This window comes from Lepisosteus platostomus, chromosome 4, assembly GCF_059453375.1.
Source record: "Lepisosteus platostomus isolate fLepPlt1 chromosome 4, fLepPlt1.hap1, whole genome shotgun sequence".
NCBI classification, from domain to species: domain Eukaryota; kingdom Metazoa; phylum Chordata; class Actinopteri; order Semionotiformes; family Lepisosteidae; genus Lepisosteus; species Lepisosteus platostomus.
This window is the reverse complement of record NC_142614.1, coordinates 41,316,220-41,338,653: the sequence shown is the minus strand read 5'-3', so window position 1 is coordinate 41,338,653 and position 22,434 is coordinate 41,316,220. Positions and strand designations below refer to the sequence as shown.

The 22,434-nt window shown below is 34.8% G+C and overlaps 1 protein-coding gene across 7 annotated transcripts in view; it reads left to right on the top strand.

The window, feature by feature from the left end:
- wdfy3 (WD repeat and FYVE domain containing 3) overlaps positions 1–22,434 on the top strand; it is a 160,513-nt gene that overhangs the window by 61,496 nt on the left and 76,583 nt on the right. For 6 of the 7 annotated variants that reach the window (XM_088629498.1, XM_088629497.1, XM_088629496.1 and 3 more), the window contains exons 9-18: positions 2,335–2,802; positions 2,907–3,008; positions 4,845–5,038; positions 12,222–12,679; positions 14,601–14,684; positions 16,281–16,461; positions 17,307–17,521; positions 18,427–18,539; positions 19,509–19,743; positions 21,656–21,756. In XM_088629498.1, the coding sequence (XP_088485624.1) occupies positions 2,335–2,802; positions 2,907–3,008; positions 4,845–5,038; positions 12,222–12,679; positions 14,601–14,684; positions 16,281–16,461; positions 17,307–17,521; positions 18,427–18,539; positions 19,509–19,743; positions 21,656–21,756 (2,151 nt within the window). The remainder of the gene's footprint in view (positions 1–2,334; positions 2,803–2,906; positions 3,009–4,844; positions 5,039–12,221; positions 12,680–14,600; positions 14,685–16,280; positions 16,462–17,306; positions 17,522–18,426; positions 18,540–19,508; positions 19,744–21,655; positions 21,757–22,434) is intronic. The other variant, XM_088629499.1, reaches the window with a different exon arrangement.

The following is a 22,434-nucleotide window of genomic DNA, read 5'->3' as shown; positions in this document are numbered from 1 at the left end:
CAAGTACAGTACTTTCCCCAGGCTGCCCAATTTTTTACCTTGAAAGAATGTAATGTAATACATTTTTTGTGTATCATTTTAAAGTAATTAATTTTAAGTTGTGTTAACTTGTATACTAGTATTCTTGTTTACAGACTTGTATTAATTTGTTATTGAAAATCTCTTAAGACGAAGTTAGAAGGTACAGTATTTTGTCAATGTGATAAATAATATTACAAAATAGCAGGCAGGACATAACTAAACGTTACCTAACACTTGTGTACTTTTTATGTCTCTTGCTCACCTCTGATGGTTTAGTCAAAATCGGGTCCAAACTTAGACAAACAAATATTTCTGAAAAAAAGTATATTCAAATATACAAGTATATACAGTTATGTCCAATCACTGATCAAAATTCTTCCCCTATAATGTAAGTATACCACAACAACACCTGAACAGATCAATAAGAGAAGACCTTTATTTCTGCTTACCTAGATGCCCATAATTGAATGGGAGCCAATTTCCCAGTTCTAACAATCTGTCACAGAATTCGGAAAGAACATTTTGGGCCTACAGTAATGGCAATCAGAATTTCCTAAAATAAAGAAGACACAAAGCTCTCTTATAATAATGCTCAAATTACATAGAAAGAATCTGGTTCCAAGACTTATTAGAAAAAGGATCTCTCCTACTGGTCAATTTCAAAGTGGTGAATAATGATGATGAGTGATGTTTATTCTCCCATCCTCTCTTGTTCCTTGTTGTCCTCTTTGTTCTGTGTGTCCACTTTTATATTCGTGCTGTGCTCCATTCCTCTGGAGGCTGGCTAAATGACTTCCATTGGAATGGCCCAGTCATTATTTATTCTGTATAACGGATATATTAATGATTTAGTGTGAAGTTAACTAACTCAATCATTGCAGTCATCCTTTGATCATTCATGTCACTTCCATGTTTACTTGCCTCCTAGCCCAGGGACAGCTAGGTACACTAAATAATGCCAAAACAGTCTTTATTGTTCAAAACCTTTTGAGTTATGAAATCAAGCTGTAATGAAAATGTTGCTAACTTCAGTTTCACACCTCAGCAAGTCACAACGATATTGTGTTTTGACAATAGCCCCCTTTGCATATTAACTTAAGTCAAATAAGCTTAACATAGCAATATCTAGTTTGGAGGATTGAATGAATGACCATGATTTCTGAAATTCAATGTGTATTCAATATACAGCTGTAATAACAAATGGGAATAAGTGATCCCTTGAAAAATCTACACATTCATCCTAACAACAGCTAATTTACAACATCATTGCCGTTTTATGACCTTATGACCTAATGATTCTGCCCAATGACATTTGGCTATTTCAGAATAAGTAAACTAATTACTTCAGGATCTGAACCAGAAATTTGAAACTTTTGTTGATGCAAAACAAATTAACGAACAAAGGTGAACTGATGTTCTGAGCACTTAGGCCTAAAGGCAGATATGTTAATATGGGTTTTAAGGACATTGCAAATTACAGTAAAGTTTCAAATAAATATTGACAGCTTTATTTAAGGATGATGAAAACTTGTTTGGAGAGCTTTTCATTTATTTCGACCAAGAATGAGGCGGAACAGTAACAATTTGTAATGCAGGAGCAGTGCAGTTTGCATATAGAGGTACTCTGTGATGTAATTCTTGTTTCACAAAAGGAACTTGAGAAAGCTAAAAACACAAATTTTATGAAAAAGTCAGGAACTTAAATGTCTAAACCCTAAAAATGCAAATTAATGTTGAATTTAATCGAGCTATGTGCAACTATATATATGTTGCAGTACTTGTCTGTTCTCACTGTTTTAGGTCAGATTCTCTCTATAAGAACCCTAAGAAGACTGAACATTTGATTGTTTGACGCATTGTATCTAGCACTCCATCTCAAGTTGTTAGATTGAAGTGATTGTTGAACTGTTTCAAGTAAATCATAAAAACAGCATTAATAAATTACTTCTGTAATTTACAGTGTATGAGGTGAGAGGCAGTCTTTTTTATGCAAGCAGACCGTTATTCACTGCACGTGAACATTAATTTTTGCTTTCGCTACTTTATTTCCGTAGATATTCTGAGACAAAATATAGCATGCATATACAGTAATTTGAGCAACACAAACATCTGTAAGAAAGTGTTTATGTTTGCACTATAAATCATTTTAGTGTTTTTATATTTAAATTGTATTTTCTTCTTAAGTATTATGTAAACTTTTATTGAACTCTTTAATTCGTTTTAGAAAGACTTACATTTAAACTAAACTTGCTAACCTACAGATTTGTATACATATTTCAAAAGTAGGTTCATTCTACCCTTTTTCTCATCTAGGTCATGCAGTGAGGAATATCCAGGCCTTTTCAGTACTTCAGAATGCCTTTCTAAAAGCTAAAACTAGCCGATTATCCCAAATCATTCTGGATGCTATTTCAAATATTTACGTGGCGGATAACGCTAATTACTTCATTCTGGAATCCCAGCACACTTTGTCTCAGTTTGCTGAAAAGATATCCAAGCAATTTGAGGTACAAGGCAAATATTTTGAGCTCTTGGAGTTTGTGGTGTTTAGCTTGAATTACATCCCTTGCAAAGAACTCTTCAGTGTGAGCGTGCTTCTGAAGTCCAGCACTTCATACCAGTGCAGCATCACCGCTGTGCGGACACTGCTCAAGTTTAGCCGTCATGACCCTATCTTCGGTGACGTCTTTAGAGAAGTGGGACTGCTGGAGGTCATGGTCAACCTTCTGCACAAATATGCTGCTCTCCTGAAAGATCCCACACAAGCTTTCAATGAACAAGGTGGGGAAGCATGCACATATTTTTATTAAAGCAGTGTCCATATTTTTAACTCTGAATGCTTTTCATATGAGATTGCCTTGTTACTATTGTCCTCTCGTTCACAGGTGATTCTAAAAATAACAGCTTAATGGAAGACCAAAAGCAGCTGGCGTGGTTAGTGATGGAAACTTTAACAGTTCTTCTTCAAGGCTCAAACACAAATGCAGGTATTTAGCCACTGTCTCGGTGTCCAGCTTCAGTTGCATCTAGCTGATTTTGTAGCTATATACTGCTAGTCTATGAAAATGTATTTTCTAAAAAAAAATGTCTGCCTTTTTTTGGAATAATATACTAAACGGCAGAAGATTTGTAGAAAACATTTTATCTTGATAATTGTAATAAAAATTAGCCATAAATCCAGCCTCTGCTGTTTAAATTCTACTGCTCCTTCTAATGTGGTTATTAGTCATGTTCAGGTCTTCCTTTAGAATGAGGACATATCAGCAGGCTTCTTAGAGGAAATGTGACTTGTAAGGTAAAGGTTAAGAACAGCACAGCTCCCATCAGGGATCTGAACTAGATTTATTTCTGTTCGTGTTTTGCTCTGGACCTTGCCAGTTTTTTTTTTTTACTCTTCTGTTTCAGAAGTTCTAAATTCCTGATTACCTTTTGTTCTGGCAGGAGGAAAATTAAAATGCTAATATCAGTAGTCACTAGCCACTATATTACTAATCATGTATTTTCTCTAATAATGTTGCAGTGATAACATTGACTTTGTCTACCTGTATAAATAAATGCACTTACTTACTAGCTTTCACTTGTTAAAAAAGACTCCTTCATTTTTTTGCAGTTCTTTACTACAGGTTTTACCAAAGAGGGTAACCTTTCTTCCTACAGTTAGATTGCCTGATTTTTTGGTGAAAAAGAAAATTGTATTATATTGTTCGCTAATTTAAATCACAAAATATATGAAATTTCAAGGTATGCACAGAGCCATATTGCTGTCATTATCTATGATTCAGAACAAGGCAACAACACTTCTGGTTACAAGAATCGGCCCATTACATAGTATACAAAAGCAGGGTTGTGAATAAATCTCTTTTAATCCAATAGGATTGTTGCTCTGAGTCATAAAAACATATTTAAGGCACATCTTAACATAGGACTTAAAAATAATTATGATAAAAAGATCTCTTAAATCATGAAGGTAATTTTTGTCTATTTTTCTATTAAGCACTGATATCACCCTCTCAATACACTCTCTTTTCATCAATTACTTTTTATGGGGAAAAAAGGGTAGGAATGGCACCTGGTTTGAGCACAAGTTTTGGCTCAGTATCTGAAGTGTTAATATATTTCATATTATGTACTGTCAGGCTTCATAATCATGTGAAATCCAAATCAGAGAAAATTTCAACAGACACATCCAAATGAACAGTATTTGAAAACAATATTTTATTGTTGTATTAATGCACATACTTTAGACCAAGCAAAGTTTGCTAGTGTATTAATTTATACAGCATATAATGTTATAAAACAGACACTTAGAAGGTGACATGTTTTAGAAACTTTATCTAGACTGCCTATTTGAATAAGTGCAATTGAATTAAATTCAATATATTGATTTTGAGATAGTTTTGCTGACAAATACTACTTATTTGTTAATGCTGCATGCAGATCACGATGGAACATTTCTGTGGTGAAATGTCTGCTTAACAACCTGTACTCATTTACTCATGAAGTACATCACATTACATTAGTCATTACAGTGATTAGTAAGCAGAAAAGTCCAGTTTTCTTGTGTCAAAATTCTTGTGAATTCTTGTGAACTGCTCTTGCCTGTGACCAGCATTTTGCGACAAGATTGCAACCATACAGTACTTTCACAAACTTAATTTAATAAGCTTAAATTTGTGCTTAATGATGCAGGTTAACTTTCATCATGTTTTGTACATAATACTACATTACAGCACAAGTAAGGAAATTAGAATTGCTATTATGTAAATTTAGCTGTGAATACTAAGTGCTATTTGATAGACCATATCTTTGGTCTTGTGTTTTAGGTGTTTTTCGGGAGTTTGGAGGTGCCAGGTGTGTCCATAATATAGTAAAATACCCCCAGTGCCGAGAGCATGCTCTGATGATCATCCAGCAGCTGGTGCTGTCCCCCAGTGGAGATGACGACATGGGCACTCTTTTAGGATTAATGCATTCAGCACCATGTACAGAGCTGCAGCTGAAAACAGACATACTGAAGGTGATAAATTCCAAATTTGTGTACTGTGTGCCGACGCCTTTGTCTTGTAAAGTGTTTATTAATACATTTCCTAAGGAGTGTAAATGGGGCTTACAAATTTTCTGTTTATACATTACCAGAGATCAATCTATTGCAAAAATGTTTTATGACTATCATTTATTGTCTGGATCTGCAACTATACTATATATGAATTTTATTAAGATAATGGGGGGAGGGAGGGTTTTTTAGTATTACAATACTTATTTTGGAGAAAAACTGATGTTGTCATTTCCTGTTCATGTATTTGCTATAACCTTAATTGTACTGTAATATCTATATATGGTTAGTATTGCTGACTCGCAGCACTGGGCCTCCAGTTTAAATTCTGGATCTGGGTTTCTCTGGTTTTCTCCCACAGTCCAAATACATACTGGGAGGTTAGTTGGCTTCTGGAAGAAATTGACTCTCTTGTCTGTGTTTGTGTGTCTGCCCTGTGATGGACTGGTGTCCTGTCCAAGGTGTACCCTGCCTTGTGTGTGTAGCTTGCTGGTATATAGTAGATGCCTGAGTTTCTGATCACAGGGTTGAACCTGGGTCATGTCACTAGTTGGCTGCTGGGTATTCCCCAAGCAGTGATGTGCAACTGACTGAGCACTTCTGTGGGGTGGGCGGGATAAGTGGATCAAGCTGCTTTTGGTGACACGGTAGCACAGGAATATTTAATATGGGTAATTGGGATAAACAGAGCTCACAACAGGCCAATTTTACTCTGATCAGGAAAGCCCAGGACAACACTATGAACAAACCAAAAACAAAACAGTAAACTATAAGAATAACATGATAAATGGAGATTTTACAGATGTAACCATTCAAAATGCGTGGTAAAACCCAATACCACAGGTTTTGATTTACAGGCAGCCGTGGTACTTAATTCGCTGGCCAAAGATGATCCACAGGTGGCATGTGTGGTGTGTTAGTTGTAAGTGAAAATCTTGCTTCATTTAATCTCTCTACTGTGCATGTTTAAATCTGCTAAATATGTAATTTGACAATCAAAGGGAAATTTTGGTAGCTGAGCAAAAAAATAACAGAAGCACAACATCATATCGTCATAAACGATATTAATTTAGGAATATAAATATATTATACATAATGTATATGGCTGGTAGTGGTAGCTTAAATAAAAAGTACAGTATTCCACTTCATAAACATTTTACGCATCAAAGTCAGTCACTTACTGTGGTTATTTTGGAAAAGTTTTGACGTGCTCATTCTGACTATATTAAGTGTAAATACTTTGTAAAAAGCTATAATGTTTTAACATTTTCTATTAATACTTGCTGTCGTTATTTCAGTAAATGTGAACTTTTTAGAATTCACTAAATAGGGAATATAATATGGAGTTGCATAACTAAAGAGATTAATAACAATATTAATTTAACGATTTAAATGTAATATATTTATATAGCTGGTAGTATTACTGTAGTTCACTTTCCGAGCAGCCCCTTGGTGCAGTGGGTTTGTCAATAGGGCTAGGAGATCCAAGTTCAATTCCCGCTTAGGGCACAAACAAATACTCCTTTTTTAAAAATAAAATAGTAAATATTATGTACACTATATTAACAATTATTTATTGTTTTTTATATTACACAACATATTCAATGTTAAATTATATTAATAATGAATAAGCAAATGTGAATACTGTCAGTAGTGGGAGTAAAAACCAGTTCTACCGATTTCATTCAATTCAAAATACTTTATTCAGTGGGGGCAATATAACACAAGACTTTACATCAAGCCTTAAAATGAAATTGTATGTATTATAATTATAATTGAGAATAACAAAGTGGTAATAAAAAGACCACTGCAACTATAATAATGTATATGAGATACGATGTTTCAGATGTCAATAACAGAGTGAAAATTTGACAAAAAGCCTTCAAACTACAGGCATTTTAAAGATCGCGATTTGTGAACATTTTCACAGCTTTTATTTAAACAATATCTAGTACCTGGTTGCATTTTAAGAGACCTTAGTTTGAATAAAGTAGATCCCAGGTGTAAGCGAATTCATAATGCAAGAATGCATTGTTACATTTTTTATGCATCAGTTTAAGTGTTCTGAAGTCTCTCAAAAACGTAAAAATATGTAGCATATAATTGTATGGCAGGATGGGCAACTGATTCTTTTAATTTTTAAAGAAAATCAAAAATAAGAAACAATAACTTGTCCCAGCCTAAATTAGACATTGCATGACTTTAAAAGCAATAAAAAATGGGTGATTTTTCTTCCTCGTGATCAGAATCTTTGTGTAAAATGTAAGTTTTTGTTTACTTTTTAAATAAACGTTTAAAACACTTCAATTTTGTAAACGCAACACACGTTTCGTGCACAAAAAAAACACATTCCCCCCTCTCCCTGTGGTGTGAAGCAGATCAGCAGGTCGTTTAGTAATAATAAGAATGAATGAACCTCCAGACCATCTCCAGGATACTTGGAAAGGAGGGATTGTTTCATGCCAGCCAGCACATTATCACCTCGCAGTAGGGGGGAAGGGAAGTGAGCTGTAATTTCGCTCTCCATCAATACACTTTCCCAATAGTCAATGATAAAACTTTAGCCAAGTAAGTTTAAATTCCTGGTGTTAAGAGAAAAATCGACTTTTCATGTTTTTTATAGCTTTTAAACTCATGCAATGTCTGTTAGGCAGGGACATGTCATTGTTTCTTATTTTTGATTTTCTATAAAAATGTTTAAAAAATCAGCTTCCCACTTTCACCTTGCCGCAACTATAGTGGGGATGTAGTATATTTGGGGGCTTGTTCAGGATCTTTGATTTGTTGTGTGGAGCCCATTTTTTTCCTTGGTTCACGCATGCTGCATTTGGGGTTCTTTTAGTCTGTAGTGGTCATTTATATCACAGGTATTACGGGTAATTGTGGTGTCCATCGTGGCTTTCTGTTTACTCTACACTTGACTTTGGAACACTTTGAGAAATGTTGCAAGGCAGATGATTAATTGCTAGTGGGCTTTAGTCTCTTGGTTTACTGGGGATGTATCAGGTGTTAAACTGAGCAAAGGATACAACCACCACTCCACAGACAGACAAAGGTGATAAAGATGATAAAAATCCATTCAAAAGGCTGCAGTGTGTTAACACAAACTAACAGAGCAACTTGTGACAGCAAGGTGACTTTCTGCTCAATTACATGAGAACAGTCAGATAGATTTTAAATTCTTTAAGCAACATTAACTGTTTGTCAAATTCACCTACTTTGTGCAGTACATGACTTCTGAAAAGGTCCCCTTTTCTCTTGTACAAACTCATCGAAGATGTATTTTTTATAATTCTGAAACCTGGACGATATGCCTCAGGGACTCATTCATAGTATAATCAAAACAACCCCCCTCCCCGCCCCCGCCGGGTCTCACCTCCTGCACAAGCGAATATCACGAAGTCAGGTACACAGATAGACCGAAACAATAGCGCACAGGGCAGTGAACGGCAGTGTGTTCGTATACTTTATATACAGTATGACACCGTATGGTTTCAAAGCCAGTAAAGTATGTGTTAAATATTTTTCTTAATCAGAATTTTAAGTTAAATTTCTCATTGCTGAAATTTGTATTAACACAAAATATAGATTTTCTTAATGCGGATGTACACCTGAAAGAGGCACATTGCGTTCGCAACACGCTATAATAACAAACTATTTTTACACGTCCTGCTATATAAAAAATATAGCCAAAAGGATTGCTCTAAAGGTTAATTCCAAGCTGAAAAGACAAGACTCAACATGTCTTCTCTAACTCTTCAGTTTACAGCTCATCCATGGTCATTCATTATTAATATTATTAATAGTAAATTCTGTATTGCATTTAAATTGGAACGTTTTTACAAATATTGAGAGAGAGGACACACAATCTGTCTCCTCTATAACTCTTCAGTTTACATAATAATTCCCGCAGAGCCCCACAACATCGTCACAACATCGTAAACAACAGTCGCTGGCTCACTTAAAGGTGTAACACATCTGTCTTCAGTGTCATGGTATGGTTTCAACGCATTGATAAGATGTTCTCCGGTTGCTGGCAGTTGTAAAAATAATACTTCGTCCCTCCTTTGTTTAACTTAAAGAACTCCGCGAAGAAATCCTTCATCACGAAACCATCGCTTATAATAATTCATCCAGAATTATAATAATGTTTCCAGAACATCCACTTGTGATATTTTAGCTGCTTAGTTACACGATTCCATATTAATATTACTATGAAGTGGTATTAAATCAATACAACTTTTTTTTACAATATTACAATAACAAGAAGTGGTGTTCTTACTATGTATTCTTGGAAAAGGATGAAACATTATATCTTTTTATTGAGTACAGTATATAAACTTTATATTGTTACAACAAGCACATTAAAACCATAACCCACTGTAAGTTACCAAGTTAAATCTTTGATGCATAAAATATTTATGAATAAGGTAAATCTACTGTGTGTACATCAGGTCCCTCAGCATTGACTGTGATTCAAAACCTGGTGTTTTCTGGCGACAGCCCAAATGCTCCACACATCACGTGAAGCTTTCACTGCTCGACCTGGTGGTTTTACAAAGTAGTGCAGTCCCACAACAGATTATTTCTAACAAGTTGTGGTGTCCTACAGACAAAGAACTGCAAACTACTGCAGTATTTATGGCGCATTCTGAATGGTTGGATCTGTATACAGGTTTTTACAATAGAAGATATCAGTATCAGCCTTGTTAGTATTGGGTAATGTTAGTATATCTGACACTGAGGTTTTATAGAAGCTAAGAAATTCACAGGCCTAAAATAAATAGGACATCCATTCTTAAATGCCTAGACATCAATCCTATTGGCACAATGAATACAATGCAAAAACCTGAAGCCAATGCATTAGCAGGAAATTATGAAATTGTTCCAAATGGGTAGAGGAGGATAATGGAGATGAGTATGAATTTAATGGCTACACATTTATTTTGGGAAAGATAAGTGGCATAGTAAGGGTGGGAGCATGAGTTAACATATCAAAAGAAACCCAAGACCTGGTGAAATGAAGCAAGAGGATACTGACAGTTTAAAGTCTATATGACTCAAACTGGGAAAAAAGAAATTCAAATGAGTGCTGTCGACCAAGTAGCATAATGTATTTTGAGATAAAGAAGGTATGTTGCCATGGTGATGTTGTATTACTGGTAGATTTCAGTTTGTCACACATAAATTGTGGTATTGAGATGGGGCATACAATGATTTTTTATGACATGGTTAATTGTTGCTTCTTAACAGAGTTGGTAAACTTGCAAACCTAGTCCTTTCAAACCTAGCATGAATATAATAAACACTGGGAAGTTTTTACTAAACAAAAGCAGTAATTTACAAACAGAGACAAATTCATGTACTGGGCACACATTTAGCAAATTAATGTTAATTAACTGATTAACATTGATAAGTGCAAAGTGATCTTTGCAGGAAATAGGAACCTATGCTAATGCATATTGCATTGGTGATTCTAGGTATCAGGAAACTATGCATGAAAGAGATCTGTATGTTTAAGAATTTACATACATTTTCTCAGCAAGACTTTTGGGAGAAGGACTTAAAATTATGACAAGAGTTTCGATTTACTTAGATACTGAACTACTTAAAGAGAAAGTGGTTGGCAACCTGTACGTACTTAATTTTTGTGTGTGCCATTGTTTGTGTAGATTTTCAGAAATAAGGGCCGGAATTGCTCAACCAAATCATAGCACAATTTCTTTATTCTACGGCACAACTTGAAAAGATGGGTGAAATGTAAAGACATCAAGCATTTGTTTGCTATAACTTACACACAATATTTCACAGCTATATATAAACAATTACAATTCTGGGAGTACCAGAGCCATACCTTTAACAGACTTAGAAAATGCATAATTCTACCTGTTTTTCAGGATAAATTTAAAAAATGATACTAAACTAAGACTGTTTTTCCATTCAAAATATTGTATCACAAACCATGAAAGGTGAACCTTAGCCTATGAATTCCTATATATGGGAAATGGGTATTTCAACAAACAAGTAAAATAAAACAGCAAGCCATTTTACATACGAATATGGTACATTTACAGTATTCAGATTCCTGGACACAATTTTGTTTCTTAGACTTTATGAAGGAGTCCACTCTCACAGTCCGATCAGATCTCCTTCATCAGAGTCTACCTTTTCATTTGTTTGTTTTCATTTGTTTTTGTGAATTCTTAGCAGTCCAATATGATATATTTATAGATTTTAAGTTTATTTAAACTATACCTTATTAGTATGCGTTCCCTGGAAGAAAATATGTTTAAGTGATAATTCTGGCATTAAAAGGACATAGCAGTAATGAATGTCCTTTAAATGAATCACACAGTAAAATTAATTCTGTTTATTTCACTTTTCTGCATTTCATGTTCTTGAAGTATGAAGTGTGTTCATTTATGTAGGGGAACAGTCTTGATTGGTATTTGCTTCTTAATTAAGAAAAAATAATGCCCCACTTCTCTCTAAAAAGTGTTCATGATTATTATTAAGAAACATGACCCCTAAAGGTACATTTTCAAATGCATAAATTAAGTTTGTATAGTGTATATAATAAGTGTGTTAAAAAAATCACATTTTTCCTGGAATTCTTAAACAGGAAGAACAGTGCTGTGTTGCATGCACTGAGAATGGATAAGAACATTTTCTCTAAATTAGGTGCTGGGAGTGTTTTCAATTAAGCTAAAAAAGAGTAAAAACAATATTGATGGAAACTAAGCACTGTTTTCAGAAAATACTCATGCATTTCTTATTCAGTACACAAAATGTTTTTTAGAAAATACACTCTTATCCTTTCTGTGCTAGTAAAAATCTCACAATGGAATTCTGTATTTAATTAATTTGCTATTAGCAATTTGCGATTTGTTATGTTAAACTGGGTGAATATTAGTAGTCTGGGAACAGAACCAAGCAAAACTGAAAGAATTAAGCTAATCCCCCTTTCCAGTGTTGTTACGTAATAATCAAGAAAATAAATATATTCTCAATGGTACCTAATAGACAACACGTAATGCAAAATATGAAATGTTTCAGTTACTTAAATAAATTTAAGAAAAATAAGTGTTTAACGGCAGATTAATGTTGATATGAAACGTTTCTATAAAATCTTATTTTCCTGTGTCAGGCACTTCTTGCTGTCCTGAGAGAGAGCCATCGCACCAGGACAGTGTTCAGAAAGGTGGGGGGGTTCGTTTACGTCACATCTCTGCTCGTCGCTATGGAACGGTCTCTGTGCTGCCCCCCAAAGAATGGCTGGGAGAAGGTCATCCAGAACCAAGTGTTCGAGCTCCTGCACACCGTCTTTTGCACGCTGACTGCTGCAATGCGGTACGAACCCGCTAACTCGCACTTCTTCCGCACGGAAATCCAGTATGAGAAGCTGGCAGACGCTGTGAGGTTGTTGGGCTGCTTCTCTGACTCCAAGAAAATTGGCCTAGCAACTGTTGTCCCGTCCAACTCACAGCCATTTCAAAGATTGCTGGAGGATGATGTGATTCTTGTGGACAGTGTGTGTCCCACTCTGAGACATTGCAGCAAGCTCTTCATATTCTTGTACAAGATGGCCACTGATTCCTTTGACAGGTAGGCAGCTCTATTAGGTACCCGGTGTGCCTTTTCTGTGTTTACTATTTTTTACCTGTTTTTGATTCCCACATGTGAAACATTATTTTTCTCAGTTGATAATACAGTTGTCCCATATTTCATTGTTCAGCTGTAAGTGCAGACAAGGACAAATGTCTTTTGGAGACATAATGACATTTGAAATGTCTAGAGCAGAAGTTGGATTAGGTTCTAGGCTCTTGCCATTTTGAGTTTTTTGTGTTTAAGATTTAATTGTGTCTTAATTTATAACCTACCATTTTGACTTCAATTATTTTTTATTAGGATTGGTTCATTTTAAAATAAAATGTTAATATATACTCAGATTTAGATGTATTCCTGTAATGTTTTGGCCAAAATAGCCCTTATTGCTCATTGAGATAAAACTGGAATGAGACATTGAAGTATCATTTTTTCACTGTGCTAGGTGTCTACTTTGAATAACATGTTTTAAGCATCACCTTGCCTGTTGTAATCTGCTTTGTAGAATTTAAATGTATGATTTTATCATCATCTTGGTTGCTTGCTTAGTAAAATATTTTGAGGCTTATCCTATTTGGTCATTTGGAAGTTACTATATCATTTAAATGATAACACAATGGTTAGTTCTTCACCCATACTCAGAAGTAATACTGTTTATCATTTGTGTGCTTTTTGCAATACTGGTACTGCCTTCTCATCTTAGAGTATGTTTTTGGCTGAAACTGTCTTGTTTTGTGACAGTTTTTAATGTGTAAAATTTCTAAAAAGCATGCTTCCAGCGCTTTTCCTTAATAATTAATGCCTACATGCATTTTTTAATGACTGAGTGTTATTCCTTGAAGGATACATTTCTGGAAATTTTCTGTGATAATAGCAGAATGATGAGCAGTCAGCAATTAATGATTAATTAGTTGCAATGGGCATTAAACAGGCTAGGCTAATGAAAATGACTGTCATTTCATTGAAACAAGTTTTATATTTCAATGCATGAAAATGACAGTTAAACATTATAGCTAAAATATAGACAACAAATATTGTAAAAGAGAAACATAAAGTATTGATAAAGATAATGTTTTCCCATATACCACAATGCTGCAGGTATGTTACGGAGAAGACATTCTTTTGTCTTTAATTATTCCATCCCTCAGGCTGAAAGACCAGAATCACTGGGACCTTAAGGGCTGCCCCACTGAATCACAATTAAATAATTGACTCTTAGTGTTATGTCCTGAGAAATTATTTGGTAACATAAACCATCAAAAGGACATATTGTATTGTCCATCTCCTGTATTTAAATTGCTCAGAACCATTCCACACTGCACCTGATCTGTAATTGTTTTAATTAATATAGGTGCATTAAGAACATGCCTGATTTGCACAGCCTCACACATTTTGTGCTTTGTTGGAGCAGGGAAAACAATAGAAATAATCTAACTTATTTCCTCGTATAAATACAGATTTTGAATGAAAATGCTTCCAAGGAAAAGTTATAAATTCTAATGAGCAGCAATGAAATAATGTAAACATTAACCACCTTATGGCTGGTTGTGAATGTTTACTGATAACACTCCAAAAAGAGAAAATAATCACTTAAGAAATATTAAAAGGTTTAACTGGTACAATAAAGGAAGTTTACTCGTGATTGTTCTGTTTGTCAGGGATCAAAGACATTTTCTGAAGTGCCTTAGCTCTCAGAATTTCATCCTTTACAGCGGAGGAATTGCCTTTTCTGAGACTATTTTTGTTTATGTGCATTTGTGTATGTATGTGCGATGGTCAAATCATGTGTCTGCTATAATTTGTATTCCTCTTTTATGTGTGTGCATTTGTTCTCAGCTCAGAGTGCTAACAAGCTCCCTACCTGTTTTTCTCTTAACCTTTCACGTTTGCCTGGCTGTCCTCTGCTGTCTTGTGTATCTAGTCGTGCTGAGCAGGTGCCTCCGTGCCTGACACACGAGACCTCCCTGCCCTCTCCTTGGGGCACTCCAGCTCTCTCCAGAAAGAGGTACTGCTCACTGCAGTTTTCTTTTCTGTTCACATCATTCTGTTTATTTCTGCTCATCTTTTCAGTTTCTACACCTTTTCTTCTTTTTTTCCAGTTTCTGTAACAAACTCGTTGCAGCTTTTTTGTTGGACCGCAACGCACATTGTTGTATTTTTGTGCTGTCACTTGTCTCAGTGTCTATTTTTTGTCATCCCTATTTGATGAAATGCTATTGCAAGAAATGGGATTTGGGGTTAAAGATGTGCGTCATTACCTGGTTAGCTTTGTATAACTTGATGAACACATCTTGTGTTGTCTTATGTATTATTCATGTTTTGAGAATATTGAGAATATATCTTAACCAGCTCAGAGCTTAAGTTGTGTTTGATATGGTTATATATATGGTATTATACAAAAATAAAAAAAGGTTCTGCTCCTGTTAATTAAGTACTCAGTGTCTTTTAGGATTGCTTAATTAAAAAATATTCATAGAAAGTTTTAGTTGTATAAAATGAAATGAAGAAGCTCCAGACCCTGTGGACAGCAGTCTTCCAGACTTGTGGCTCCCTGTGGTATCCCTTTTTTTTCATTGATTGGGCTGTTTCACTATTAATCATCAGAGTTCTGACAAAATAATTGAATTATCAGTAAATAAAAATTACAACTCAAACAGTTTCATAGCTTCCGCTTTATATAAATATTTTAATATGTTCTTTTAAATATCGGTTTTCCAACTTGTCTGATTATTTCTTATTCACACAACACAGGCCTGTGACTGTACATTCTGATGTACTATACTTAGGTGTTTTTTTTATTAAATAGTAATCTCATAGCATTTTGGGTAACGACTTTTGAAGGGTAGCAGAGATTCTTGCCCTGAAGGATATTCACAAATGTTGCCTGAGCCATTGGGTCCTGGCCTTCAATCACACTGGGGTTTGTTAAACTAAATCAGTTTTTCTTTCCCCTTTTTTCATTCCCAGCCCTGTGTAATTGGATGTAGAGTTTTCTGATATTTTGGTCAGCTTGCAATTGAAATTGTATATATGTGTATATGCATTTAATTAAGGGACTCTGCAGTGGTTCATCCAATAAAAACTTCCACTGGCAAATGCAGAATGTGCCAAAAAGCCTGAAGATCACTTGCTTGGATCACATTATTCAGCTGTGGTCAGGTGCACTGTGTGTTTGGCACATTTCTGTAAGGATTCAGTCAGAGAAGCTTGGCTGGTATAGGTCTTGGCTCACCATCCACCAGCAACCCCTGTTCCTAGTCATATTGCTCTGGGCCTTTGATTAAAACAGTAAGAGCAATCTGAGTCCTACATCTGACATTCTGGTCACAAAATTTGCAAGTTTCCTTGGTATCGTCCAGGCTGGTGAATCGGGATGAAATTGATTTTTTGGTCAGTTGGTTAAAAAGGGAAAGGTAATTGATAATTATTTTCTAATAATTTAACTCTTAAACTATTTATTTCCTGGAAGAAAAAATAGAGAACATTCTATTTAAATTGGACTTAAATGCTTTTAAAATTATTTTCCTAAACTTTTTTTCAAATAGGAAATGAACAACTTAGGAAAACTTGTACAAATTATGTGTGATCTCTACTCCTGCAGACATGGCTATCATGGCGTCTCTGCCCCAACCTCATCTCTGTCCATGAAGGCTGTCACTGACCTGAAGCTACACCTAGGCGCCCCTCCATTGCACTCCCCTGACGCAGTGATCATTCACCCCGGAGCAGGGCTAGCCATGTTGGACCTCCTCGCCTCCGTCACCTCTGAAATGCAGCCTGAGGTACAACAATACACACAAACATTCATGTTCCACCGAAGAAGGCAGTAAAAAACATAATATACGGTTGCAAAAAAAAGTTTGTGAACCCTTTGGAATTACCTGGATTTCTGCATTAATTGCTCATAAAAATGTGTTCTGATCATCAACTAAGTCACAGTAATAGACAAACACAATCTGCTTAAACGAATAACACAAACAATTGTACTTCTTCTTGTCAGTACTGAACACATCGTTTAAATATTCACAGTCTAGGTTGGAAAAAGTATGTGAACACTTATATTTAGTAACTGGTAGAACCTCCTTTAGCAGCAATTACTTCCACCAAATGTATTCATAAAATAATCACACCCAAAACCAAAAGATCACAAAATGGCCTCATATTGTGAAGGCAAATACCTTTACAGAAATCTCTGTGGATAATGATAATGCTCTATAGATAGAAGAATGTCATAATGTAGCTTACTAAATGTGTGTCTTTGTGTGGCAAGTCAGCTTGCTGCTGTAAATATAACATACATTCCCTCTTTTTAAAAGCTGTTCACTACCAAAATATGATTTTAAAAATACCTGGACAGTAAACAGAAGAGTTCTGTTCTTAACAAAGGAGCAGTAATTAATAAAATTGATCAGGTCAGGAACTGGTCAGGAAATGACAAGAGTCGAGAATTTTTTACAAAGGTCTGTTAGCTAGTGTATTTCTGTCATATGTTCACACCTTATAGCATCCCTGAGATGATAAGAAGTGTGTTAGTGGAAGATCATGCAGATGTGCTTTGTAAAATGTGAAGGAGTCCTTGTGAAACATGAGTAATGCCATGTTACTTCGGTTGGCTGTTATCTCCCAGCATGCCCTGGACCTTCAGCTTGCCATAGCAAACATCCTGCAGCTGCTGGTCCACTCTGAGAGAAACCAGCAGATAATGTGTGAAGCTGGCCTCCATTCCCGGCTCCTCCAGCGCTGCAGTTGTGCCCTGTCCGATGAGGATCACCCACTGCACCCTCCGCTGCAGAGGATGTTTGAGAGACTTGCATCACAGGCTTTGCAGCCCATGGTCCTAAGGTATTCATTCACGTATCTAGCAGTTTGTTAGCAGATGCTTCACTGCCACAGAAGTCAGGCTTTTAAATTCTGGTCATGAGGTATTTAGTAATATCCTAATTCTGGATAGACAATATCTCCACCTTCAAATTTGGAGCAGCAGGAAGTTAACGTAGAAGTTTTGTTTCACCTAAAAACAAGTTCAATGAACTCATAGTATGTTTTATGAGGTCTTTCTAAAAGAGAAATAGTAACATGATCTTTTCCATTTTTTTTAAGAGCTCCACAAAAATGCACTTTAATGGAGATTACAATTTGCTGTTAGGCTGGTAAACTCCTTTGAAAGGAGGATTTAACTTATATATTTATAAATATTTTATTAAAATAATTATTGAAAAATTTGTCATCTTATTGGATATTTTTTTAAAGTGTCTTATTTGTTTTAGACGATTTCAAAAGTGCTTTTTAGTGTTTTATCGAAGAAATGTTTAGAAATGCTTGGAACAGGAAAATTTCCCCATCTTTGCTTTACAGTCTAAGCTAATTTTTGCTATATCGTTTTGTCTTTTGTCATACTGGTGGCAGCACTTGGATTTCTGAAGTTTTTGATTGATCTTTTCTGAAGTAATTGTATTTAAAAATGCAGTGTAATTGTCCTATCCATTCCAATGTCAAGCCATATCAGGTTTTGAATAGATAGACAGTTGTGTACCTGTATGTACTGCAAGATGGAATTTAAAGGTACCTTTTCCCCCTAATGTTTGGTTTACTTATTGATTGGGGAAAAGAAATCTAAAACTACTGCATTGCTAGATGAAATAGATCAGATTTTATTATAATTACCTTACTTCCTGGATAAATGGACTGACTGATATTTCATGAAGGCATCTTCGGCAAAGAGACTTTGTTTTTTTTTGTTTATAAAGGGAGTTCCTTCGCTTGGGAAATCCCTTGAATTGTGGGGCATGGGACAAGAAGCTTCTGAAACAGTACCGCGTCCACAAACCAAGTTCTCTGAGTTATGAAGCTGAAATGAGGAGTAAGTGAAAAATGCTTATTCAATATTAAAATAAAATAAACCACATAAAAACCAATCCCATTTGAATAGCTTCTGTAGACTTTGCAGTTTTCTTCACAGAGCATGGTTTTTGTGTTCACCCAGCTGGTTTTAGAAATGACAGTTAAGAAGACTTGCCTACCCATTGGGGAAATATTGTTCATTCTTGGTTCTACCCCAATTTGCTAACTCTTACTGATAAATTAAAAAAAAATGCACTTATACTGACTGAGCATGTTTGTTAAAATTGGAATTAGAATTAGATTTTTAGATTTGGGAATTTATCAGGATCAGTGGTTTTGCAGCGTGTGATTTGGCTCTCAAGTTTATCCCAGCAGAAAACCTTTCATTGTGTGGTTGGTTTGTAAAATGGTCAACATTTTAATTTAAAAATTTAACAGTATATTTAATATCCATGAACAAGTGGTGGGAATTTCAAGATCAATATTAATTTCACTTTAACACTGGATGTTTAAATTAAAAAAGCTGCTAATTGTTTTTGCAGTGCCTAACTAACTGTGTTTGTTACAGTGGTGAGCTATGATATAAAAGTAACTTCTGCAATCTGATTCTGTGAATGAAATTTCAACGTCGTCAAATGATTTATTCCAGAAGTTATATTTGCAGACTCATTTCTTTTTTTGAACAAGTTGAAAACCTGTCATTGAAAATGTACTAAATATTTTCCATACTTGCAAATAAAAGATTCTCAGATTATACGTCTTATGATACCCCAATGAAGTAGCCTGTGACCTTGGCCAAGTTTATGTGTGCATTTAAACTGCTAGTTTTATTATTATTTTTTTTAATTTCTAAGAGAATATACAGCTTGCTTTCCCATGAAATGGGTGCTATTTTAAGTAGATAGCAGATGTAAGTAGATTCACAGATTATTGAATAAATGGTTTTGAGGATTTTTTAATTATATTTTTGGGGTTTGTTTTCTTCCAGACAGTATGACAATGTCAATGGAGGGATTTGGCCCTGACAGTGTGTTTACTGTGAATGAAGATAACAGTCAGTACAGAATAAGCAGAAGTCTGGTTAGATCAGCAGAAGGAAGCACAGTACCTTTGACCAGAGTGAAGTGCCTGGTCTCCATGACAACCCCACATGATATCAGACTTCATGGCTCATCAGTCACCCCGGCCTTTGTGGAGTTTGACACGTCTCTTGAAGGGTTTGGGTGAGCTGGATTTATTTAACACAGACTTGTATAAGGGAAATTTAATACAGTTAGCAGTCTGTTGTGTTTTAATACTTTTTTCTGCAGTTAGTAAGAGAATTGTTTTTGGAGCCATATTGATTCATCTATACCACTGCCATCACTAATTTTAAAGTATTAACAAATGTGCCCTTTAGCCAGGTAGATTTGCCTTCAGCAAAAACACAAACTTATCCTTTGGTTTAGATGAAATTTCATTTTTAGCTTGTTAAAAGTTTGCTGCGATGGATAGGAGTGAAAACAAATATAAATTTAATACCTCAGTTCATTAATCTTTAAAAAATGTTATCTGTTATAAAATAAAGTTTCTTCAGAATATACACATTTTCTCATTAAGTGTTTTGTCATTCTTAATTCAAAACTCAATGATTGACTGTTTCTTGTATCTTTTTATGTAATTTTCCATTTTATAAAACACAAAGGTAATATGATTAAGTCCTTGAACCATAAGAATCTAACCTATATCAAAGATAGTCAAGTTTGGTGAAATGGCAGAAGTAGTGAATGTTACGTTTCACTGCTATCTATTGAAATGCACTTAATTGATTATCAAAGTAAATTGCTTGTAAATCTTAGAGTAGTCATTCTGAAAAGTGGTCTGGCCCTTCATGAGTTATGTTTTTTTTCCATATTCCTGCAGTTTTTTCTATTTATTATTCCATTTTAAAAATAAAATTTTCATAAGACATGCCACCTGTACTTACAAAATGTTAATTTCATTTTCATATTATGATATTCTACTGTAAATTACCGCGACGAATGAACCTGAACACAATCTTTTAATAAACCAGTAGAAAAAGCCTTGCAGTCTTTTTAGGGAAATCTTCTTAGCTAATTATAGGATGTTTCACCCCATTTCTTCTCTGAGTCACTGTGTGACAGTTTTCTTTCATGCTGTGATGTGAGATTGAAAGGAATCATCGGCTGAGTAAGGGGCCTCCATGCTTCTGTGAATTCATGACTCACTACTGACACTTAGGGTCACAGCTCCTTTGAAAAAGTCTTCCTCCTTGGCCACAACCAGAATGACAGGAATGAAAACCCTATACATTAACTGGCTGTTGCCTGTAATAGTGCTGGTTTTTGTGTTCTTACAGATAGATATTTTGACCACACATTTGCAATACACAATGATTGCACCAATTATTCAGACTGTATCTCCTAGTTTCCCTTTGCCTCTTATATGTAGAAGCTGGTAGTGCAAATTGTAGAATTTGTATTAAGTGAGAAAAAATATGGATATATTTCAGTCAGCATATAAAGAAAAATCTGAAGGTTTTAGCACCTTTGGAATAGAATGGAAGGTGATAGTATTTAATGGTTGGGTAGCTAGAAAGAATCTCTACTTGACTGGTTTTGGCAAGGAGAAACATTTTGCCAAAAAATGTCTCCAGAACCCCTTTTTTCCAGGTTGATTCATTTGGTTAGATAATTCCAGGTACATATATATTTTTGTTTGATTATAATGAAACAGACATCAAAAGATTTCAGACAGATACATCTGTAGTTCATTTGAGAAAGTATAATAAAACAGAGTAAAATTGTTTTCTTTAAACAATCAAGATTTTGTATATATATAAATATAAATTTTGTAAACTTGTTCCAGCCTGAATTTCTGTGTGCACATCTGATATCAAATGTTTGTTCTAAAAGGTTTCTTATCACAAAGGAGAAAAAATAATAATTTCTGTATTCACTTTATTTAAAATGTACTACTAAAATGTATACTACATGTTTTGTATTTTCTGTATAAAGAAAACAAATAATCACATTTCTATATGAAGGAAAATAATAAGAAAGATAACACAGTATGAATAACTGTTGTAGGCACTATGCACACACCTGGAATTAATGGATCTCTTTTATCATGCAGCTGTCTTTTCCTGCCCAGTCTGGCTCCCCACAATGCACCATCCAGTAATGTCAATGCATCTGGGGTGAATGATGGGGCTGTTGTCAGTGGAATAGGAAATGGTTAGTATATGCATTTTTTTATATCATGTATTCTTTTTCAGAATATATTAAACATCTCTGTTTAATATATGAATTTGCTTCAGTGTTTCATTGATTGTATTTACTCAGCTGTGGCTAAAGGAATTAGATTTTTTGAATAATCTTTGGTTAGCTAATCCTAAATGCGCACATTATTTTGTATCAAGAGTAAAGTTAGTAAAGTCTAATATCAAACTATATAGTACAAGTGCATAATCACAAAAATGTGAAAAAGGTTGTTGTTGCCTAGATTTGTCTATTCAAAGTATAAAGATTTGAAAATGCTTTTGTTAATATTTTTAAATATATCACAACTCAAACTGTAGAATTTTGTTATGGATACTGCACAATTTTTATCTTATTTTCTCGTGGAGAGGTTTTGTGCTCATTGTAAAGTATTTAGATGTGAATTTAAATATTGCATCTTTCATACTGCCACAAGAAAGGCAGAAGCCGCTGTAAATAATATCATCAAGAATTTATGAAGTGATGTAGGCATAGAGTCCTAAGAGTGTGGCATGATAGAGGAAATTGAATGTTTCCTGCTGTTAAAATCATCCTGAAATGTCTACAGATTGTGTCATTTATATATAGATGGGAGCTTGTGTTCCCTGACCTATATTTAAAAGTGACATCATTTCTGTTTGAAAAACATTTATT